A 9,171-nucleotide genomic window follows, 5' to 3' on the forward strand; every position below is an offset into this window, starting at 1 on the left:
TCTTCTGACCATTACCTTTGTTTGAAATTCATGCAGCCTCTAGATATCGCTGCATTGCGCAAATAGATGTAAACAAGTTGTCATTACTGTGGTGGCGTTCTCCAAACTTTGTTATCAATTAGCTGAGATGATTTAGAACAGTGGTTCCCAATTGGTCCAGCCACGGTGTCCAGATTTCTCCTCAGTCATTAGTTAAAGGTCCACACATTTTAATAGAGTCAGTGTCATACTTGCGTTTGGCATTGAGCTAGTTCGCTGTCTCTGTGTGGTCACTGTCCCTTATTCACTCACTCTACAGCAGGAAACAGCACTTCAAAATAAAAGCTCTGTGCTGTAAATTCAGTGCAAAATAAAATGTGTTTTTTACAAACTCAAAACATTCTGGAGTCACTTGCAGTCCATTCAGGATGGACCCACCATCCACCAGTTGGGAACCACTGATTTAGAAAATCTACCACCTTTGCTGCGCCCATTGTCAGCAGGCAGCAGAGACACTGCACATTGCCACCTCAGTTGTGTTGGCACAGCAAGATGACGACATACATTTGTTCTGTATCTTCACGAGGGCATTCTCATACACTACATGCATTGCATTTATATACAGTAATCTGGCAGTTGTTTTTATCCAAAGCAGCATACATTTTCCACCACACAAACATGCATGAAAAGCACAGAAAAACAGCAAAGTAGAGGCAATTATAAATGATTAGTGTGTGAGAACAGTAGTTCTGTTAAAAAGAGAATTTCAAAACAACACAGCAGTCATTGTGACACGCTTTGTTCTTGTATTGATATAGTATTTACTTCACACTGACATTAATTATTGTCGGCTACTCTTGATAAATAAATACTGAAGTAGTGAATAAGTGTTGTGATCCATTAAGTTCTCCTCCATTATTTGAAAATACATTTTCCATTTTTTTCGTGTGTGCCTCTACTTGAGAATTTACGGTAAAAGCACCACTAGTAAATTGAACCATGACGCCTGTGTTGTGAGACCGTGTTAGTCGCACCCTCGATGGGAAAGATGACACAGTGACAGGAGTTCAGCACAGCAAAAGCGGATGGGAGATGTAAAAGGAAGTGAAAGGTGACAGAAAAGGGGGAATGAAAATTTGAGAGCCAGCTGGCTGACCTCTAACGCACTGAGTCGGTGATTGAGGAGAAGGCAGTATTTTACTCTCTCCCCAAGGGGGTCGAGAGAAGACACCAGATTGGAAAAAAGTTACATAAAGGAAAGAAAGAATTCATCCCACCACTATCTCTATCATGACACTCCTCTCCCTGTCTCTCCCACTTGCCGTCTCTTTCTTCCTCTCTGAGATTTGACAGCAGGATGATAAATTACTAGTCATGCGTCTACAGAAGACTGATGGTTGAGGGAGTGGAGATCTCGTGTGCAGCAGCAGCAGTGGGCCTCACTAACTGGGACTGAGTGCAAAAGGATATGACTGTGTGGCGAAGGGCCAAAAAGAGCTGTGGTTTCTACACCACATCTGTTGCACTTCAAACAGATGTTCTGGTGACTGGCAGGCTCACGGGGCATGCTTGCCCTTTTTTGTTCTGGTCATGTGGTCTGAGAGTCACCTAGATCCAACCTACTTCTTTGTCCTTGTGAATAAGCATTAGTTACACTGAGTGCTGAGCCTAGCACTTTCGGCATCCTAGGCAAGCTTCTCCTGCGCCCCAATTACTGCTGTTATCTTTTTATATAAATCAACACAAATAAACAAAATAAACAACTTAGCAAACAAATTGAATTAAAACAAAAAACAATAAGCGAACGCTTTATGTGCAAATTTGAAAAATTTGTGTTCTTGTTTTCCGGCCTCAGCGCCGGTGATAGATGTGGGTAGAGGCATTATGTTTCTGGATAGTCTGGCAGTCCATACATTGGTCCGTCCATCTGTCGATCCATCCTTCAAATTTGGCACAAATGTCCACTGGACTCAACGCTGAACTGATTAGAATTTGGTGGTGAAAGGTCAAGATCACTGTGACCTTGCATCCATCTCATTCTTGTGAACATGATATTTAAATTGGGCCTTGAGGGAATTTCCTCAACTTTGGCACAAACGTCCACTTGGACTCAATGATGAACTGATAAGATTTTGTCAGTCAAAGGTCAAGGTCACTGTGGCCTTAAAAAACATGTTTTTGGCTTAAACCTATAAATTAATTTGCTAATTATGTCAAAATTTCACACAAATAGATAATAGAATAAAATGGTGAGGTGACATTTTATATCCACAAGGTCAAAGGTCACTTTCACCGTTACATTGTAATGTTATGAAAAATGCATTGCTGGCCATTATAAAACTTAATAATGCAGGAACAGTAGGAGAGACATCTGGTCAGATACAGAATTGATGACACTAATCTTGGGTGTCCATTTTGAAACTGTGCTGACCTTCTGTTCTAACACATTCTCACACCGACCTCGTCACATATTGACGTGCTTGGTCATGGACTTTCCACGTCCACATACGATGTGCAAGGTACCCTGGGTGCATTGGTTGTTGACGTTCTGGACACCATGACAAGTTCTGCCTGCTACATGCATTGTCTTCTCTTAAGATACACTTACGTTCTTTCAAAATAAACGCACTATGTCGGTACAACTCCGCGAATTGAGTTTTTTTCCTTCAACAGCAAACACACATGGTTGGGTTTAGGCAACAAAAGCACATGGTTAGGTTTAGAGAGAATCTTGAGAATCATACGGGACACAAACACCGTTCTCTTGGGTGAAAGTCAGCATTTGGTAGACCCATCCATAACCTTCCCACCTGCCCCACTCGGACATTAACTTTCGTCCTTGTCTCGCCGCGTTTCCCCCTGACGCAGCGTATCATGCTGAAGTTAGAGGACGGCTTTTTCGTCGGTGTCTGACGCTGTAAGTCACTGCCCAAGCGCCGGATTACGACAACTTCGGTGTGCTGCCGGGCGGAAGATGTGTGTGAAGCAACCATGTTTTAGAATATCTAGCTTCTTTGCAGCAACATCCGTATTTGAATTATTGTCAACTGTCATGGCTACATATGGGTCTGGACAGGTATAGATGTAAAGTGTAACTTAAAAAAAAAATGTAAAAAAAAAAATGTAAAAAAAAAATTGGGGGCCTATGTTGCCTATAGAAAGTTCCACTACTGAACACTGACCTCAATTCTGCTAGGAAATGGTTGCCATACTCAAGTGAGAGCTAAGGGGCTGCTTGAGGCGTTGTTTAATGATAATCTCTTTAGTTGTGATGTTATTGATTATTCAGCTTTTCATTTTTTGATTTATGTCCGAGCCTCGGTGCAACCACACAGACCTTGACTTTAACATTGTTGTCTGACGTTCTGCTGAGTATGGGAAATGTCTGATAAATACCAAAACAGACACCACTTGACACTCACTGCCTGTGACATTGTTAGTCTAACGTGATGCGTTGCTGAATTTCACTCAGTTTGTCTTTATCTCCTCGAGCTGACAGCTACATTAGGAGAAGTCGTCCATACACAGGGAACAGGAGGACATGAGGTGGAAAATGTGTTGCACAAGCGAAATGCAAAAGACACACATACATGGACGCTTCTATTCTCACATACACAGATGCACAGCATGTTAATAATTTTGAAATAATCATCTGATGCTGTATGTACACGATGTGACATTAGGCCATTTTCATTTGTGACATTCACACAGTGATAGATTAGAGAGAAGGGCAGTGTACGTGCCTGTGTGTGTGCATGTGTGTGTGTGTGTGCGGTGTCCTCAGGAAGCAACCTTATCTTCTACTGCAAATCCAATTATTAGCGCACAGCAATTTACTGTACAGCATCTGTGCATGTGTGCAGAATGTCCATTTGTGCACATGTTCGGTCATGCATATCGTATATGCCTCTCAGTCTACAACAGGCATGACAGATGACTCAACCGAGCAGTCATGTTATGTTGAAGTGATATTTGCATAATGATATAATACTATGATAAATTTCAGATGCTACAAAATGACATCTCAGTGTGGCCATTACAAGCACAAAGGATATGTGAGTACCAGACAATAGGTACTTGTCACAATAAAGGCAATTGTTAAACTTCTCTTTATTATTCCAGCAACATTTTGACTTACAGTAATATGCCCCCACTCAAGTTCTGAATAATTTACTAACATGAATCAAAGGCAGACATTTTCTAAGAATAGTTTTCTGATGCATTGCATTTTTTCCCCTCATTTGAATCACATATTGCCTTCTCTTTTCCCCATTTATATGAGGACTAATTTGTAAAATGACACACAAGCATACACTAATGCTGTATTACAGAGCAGTCTTGCACTGTTATTACTATTATTATATGTATTACAATATATATTGCCACTTAGCAATTCAAGGAGGACCCAGCAGGTAACAAAGTCCAAATGAAAGCAGAACAAAAAATAAATTGAAAATCACATGGGATACGGAGCATGGACATCAAGAACACAGGGACGAGCTCAGGAATACACAGAGATGAACATAGACGAGCTGACAAAGAATAAAGGGAAACACACAGGTATATATACACAGAAAACTAATCACAAGGACGAGACACAGCTCAGGGAAATTGACACACAGGGAAATGGAGATTGGCTAACAACAAGGGTGTGGAGGGGAACACTAGGGTGGAGCAAACAATACTAATACACAACAGGTGTGAAGGGAAGACTCTGGGAACAGGGAAGGACTAACGAGACAGGTGTGACAGCAGAAAACACACAAAGACAGGAAGTAAAACCAGACACAACACATGAGGAAAGAATCTACAAAATAAAACAGGAAGCAGATTAAACGTGAATGAATAACATGAAACAAGGGACACAAACAGAAAACTAGAAAACAAAGTCCATAGGATGACTGACTATAAACAAACCCATGATCATGACAATATATGACATATAAGGTATTATAATCAGTTACAATGACGCTTAAAGCAACAAAAACATAAGGATTTTTGTTGGTTGAACAAACACTTTACTTTAATTGAAACCTGAAACCTTTTTAAAAATGGAAGTATGTGTGAAAAGTCTGACAGGCTGTCATTTACTACCAAGCAAGACAAGCAAATGTACACAGTATGGTAACCGTCAGTTTTCATGTGGGTTCGCAGTATACTGCTGCAACCCTGGAAAAGACAACAGAATGAGTGATGAGGCTGTAACTATGCCTTAAATAGTAATGCAAAAGGAAATGTTAGCGCCTCCATTATGCAAAAATGTTTAAATAATAAGCCCATTAATTATGTTATGCTATGATGTTAATGCTAATTATCATTAGCTCTATTATCCCAGACATAGCCTGCAATGTCTGCTCTTCAGGAATATTATTTAACCATCATTTTCTTTTCTTTTCCTCTCCTCTCCTCTCCTCTCCTCTGCTTTACATTACTTAGGCTACATCTTGGCTGGATTGCAACCATTTACATCTACAGTTCGACGAATAGCTTTTATCAATAATCATTCTGTTTTGTGCGCTTGTGTGTATTTTTCCATTGCTATGTTCAGGGATTATTTATTTATTGGTATTTATGTGTCATCCAAAAGAATCTCTACATTACTATTACATAAATACTGTATTTCAACATACACATTTGATCTTGCTCTCTCCTCTTTCTGGCACTCACACTCACACACACACACACACACACACACACTTGGACACCACCACAACAGTAGCATGTACAGTAAGTATCTATGGGGGAGTGACATGGTTTGGTGCACTGTTTTTAGGCGCGATGATTAGCTCCAAGCAGGTGCTAGCTTGCCTCGCGATCCCTGGAGTGTTTCACAGGAAATACCAGTAAATTGCTGCAGGTGATAATACCTCACAGTGAGGTGACAAGTTTATTGCATGAGGAAGGAAAAAAATAAGGCGCTAAGTAAATCATTTGTCCCCACTTGTGCACTGGTAGAGCTGAGAAAATAAGTGAGAAAAGAATTAGGAAATTACTGCACACAAACATCAACATTATGTAATATGAACCTTTTTTTTTAACATATACTGCACATTTAAGATAATCTCACATTTACAGTTTAATTTACAGTTCAGTTTGTTTTCAAAAATACATATTTTTCCTCTTACCAATTGTTTTGGTGTGAGTTGCTGAGTGTTGAAGATATCGGATGTAGAGACTTTCTTCTCTTTAGTGTAATGGAATTTAGTTGCACTCAGCTTGTGGTGCTCAGAGGGCCAAAAAATTACATTACAAAAATTGAAAAACTCTACATTGATGTCTCTTTCCAGAAATCTTGACCCAGTTACTCAGGTTAATCTACAAACCTTGTTGGGAGCAGTTTCTTAAAGGAACTATTTTCTCTCTACTGAAGTACACTTGCCAATGGTGTTGCCAAACAAAAGGAAGTGTGCATCTACTGTTAGCTCACGTTACAGCTCAGCTAAGAAGGGCATCATTAATTAATGTTTATTCACAACCACGAGCCTCTCATCCATGAGTAGATGCACTCTTCCTTCTGCATGGTGACGCGTTTGGCATTAGTAGTTTGGTGGAAAGAAAATAGTTCCTGGATGAAACTGCTCATAACAATGTCTGTGGATTATCTATGTATTTCTGTTTCTGGAAAGAGACATGGCTGTTGAGTTTTACAAATGTATTTTTGGTGCTTTGAGGACCACAAGCTGAGTGCCATCTAGTTCCATTATATTTGAGAGAAGGCAGACACTCGGCAACTCACACCAAAATAATCCAAATTGCTAAATAGCACTACAGATAAGAGAAAAATATGCACTTTTGATTTGGGGGTGGACTGTCCCTTTAACACACCTGTGTTTTTGCTATGAAATGTTAGTGAACTGATGATGATTCAAAAAATAAGACAATTCTCCTGCTGTGTTTACAAGCATTGCTGGTGTAAACCAACCTAACAGCATCATCTTAGAATTTATCATATTTGATATAAAGAGATTGTATGAAAAGAGCTGTAAATGTTGTAGTGATGGATCATCCAATTTGGTGTTTTGATTTCTGAAGGAACAATTACAAGCTACTAACTTTTACTGACTCACAGTTTACTTAGGGTGTACATAATAGAAGTGGATTCTCTGTGTATTTTGAGCATCACTGGATAATACAAATCTGAATTATGCCTCTGAAAACTGAAATGCAGCTGCAGCACACACTGATACAGTTGTTCTAAAGAGGAAGTTGTGTAATATTGTATATTGACCGGCTGCCCAGCAACAACCACATTCATTAAACAGTGGCTATCAGGATCACCAGGATATCTGCTCAGTTCTTTGTGAATCAATAGCTGTAGAGGTCATGGATGATGCACATACATGTGAGAGTGTGCATGTGTGTGACTGCGTATCATCCGAAGCAACCCTCCCTAACTCATCAATATCCTCTCTCTCTGCACCCCCTCCGCCTGTCTTTCTCTCCCCCCCCTGCCCTCACCTCTCTGTCTCCCACCTAGATGGTTTATAAGCCCTGGCTGTGTTCTCAGTACTTCCAGACCACCCAGATGCACTGCAGTAAGCGAATCCCCTGTGGTCAGTACTGCCTGGAGGTGCAGCAGCGGTGCCCCTTCGTCCTGCCCGACAATGATGATCTCATTCATGGAGGCAGCCCCAGTTTTATATGCACAGGTACAAAAAATAACTTACAGTGTTTGCATTAATCTGTTTGTATAAAGCTCCTGTGCGTGTTTCCTTTTAACCTTATTTTAAAGATTAGTATCACATGCAGCTGCCCAGTCTCACTTCAGTGCTCAGCAACTCAACTGAGCACTTGGAGCGAAGTGCTTTGTTGACTATGTGAGGGATAAAGGAGCATTACTTCCTTAAATCCCAGGATTCGAAGCCACAGCAACAAGCATCTCGAACCTCTACTGCTTCTGCCCACCCTATGTACTATAGATCATGCTCTTCACCTGTGAAACTTAGGCCCCATCCCATTTCTTTTTACACCTACCCCTAGTTTTGAGTGCTCCTTTGAACAGAGTTTCAAGGGGTGGAAATCTTCAACTATAAAATGGGATAACACTTCAAGACCCTGAAACATCATCAGCATCGTCATGAATGGTATTTACATAGACGTGATGATTGCAATAATGGTATTATCACAGTGACATTTGCCTGTAATTTATCTGATAGATATTGGAAAGCATGGATGCTAGTCCATTGCTCATAACTTAAAGAGCATAGACATCAGCAGTGAGCTAAAGCATGTTTCTGACAACATTTAAAGTGAGAAATAGGCAACTCACTTTGGTCATACAGGGACAGGATGGCTTATATCAATGACCCAGGTACCCCATAATCCTGCAGCTTCTGTCTCCAAGTCCACAAAGCACATGTAGACTGGATGGGCAAACTCCCACAACCCCTCCAGCAACCCTGCAAGAGTAAAGAGCTGGTCCACTGTTTCATGGTTAGGGCAGAATTGGCATTGCTCCTCCTGAATCCGAGGTCAGAGCCTCCTTTCCAGCACCCTGGAGTAAACTTTCCCCAGGACCCTGAGCAGTGTGACACCCCGATAATTGGAGCTCATCTTCTGGTCCCCCTTTTTTTTTAAAAAATTGGGAACCACCATCCTGATCTGCCACTCTACAGGCACTGTACCTGACCTCTACGTGACACTAAAAAGATGTGTCAGCTAAGGCAGCCCAAAAATGTCCAGGGGCCTCATTTATAAAGCTTGCTTACGCACAAAACGGGGCTTGAAAGTGGCGTACGCCACTTACCACGCAAAGGTTGTGATTTATAAAAATAAACTTGGCGGGAGAATGTGCGCACCTGTAAGCAAACTCTCATGCGTGAGAGAGTCATGCGTGCGCACATTTTGGAGTCACTGGGAAGTGGCGACGCACACGGCGAGGTGGAGAAGTGGAGTCGGATTTTTATTGATGTCTTACACAAATTTAATGTCATGCTATATCCACCTTAGATCCACGTTATCATTGAAATTAAATCCAGCAGCCTAATTTTGCGCTTGGAGTGAGTTTTAATTGTTTCATAAAAACGTTGTAAAATCCAACTCAAATCAAATTGAAATTCTTTCTAAATACGTATTTAATCCGCACTGCCTCTAACGTCTCATTGTCCACTCTGTGAGCGCAGGAGGGAGAGAGGACGGCGCGACTGCATGGAATATATTTATTTATTTAGCTAAATATTTCCAGTGCATTTA

General features: G+C 40.9%; 1 protein-coding gene across 1 annotated transcript in view; it reads left to right on the forward strand.

Moving 5' to 3' along the window:
• LOC126393605 (NALCN channel auxiliary factor 1) overlaps positions 1-9,171 on the forward strand; it is a 120,577-nt gene that overhangs the window by 101,463 nt on the left and 9,943 nt on the right. The window contains exon 3 of the mRNA XM_050049836.1: positions 7,457-7,628. Within this exon, the coding sequence (XP_049905793.1) occupies positions 7,457-7,628 (172 nt within the window). The remainder of the gene's footprint in view (positions 1-7,456; positions 7,629-9,171) is intronic.

This window comes from Epinephelus moara, chromosome 7 (assembly GCF_006386435.1).
Source record: "Epinephelus moara isolate mb chromosome 7, YSFRI_EMoa_1.0, whole genome shotgun sequence".
Classification (NCBI taxonomy): domain Eukaryota; kingdom Metazoa; phylum Chordata; class Actinopteri; order Perciformes; family Serranidae; genus Epinephelus; species Epinephelus moara.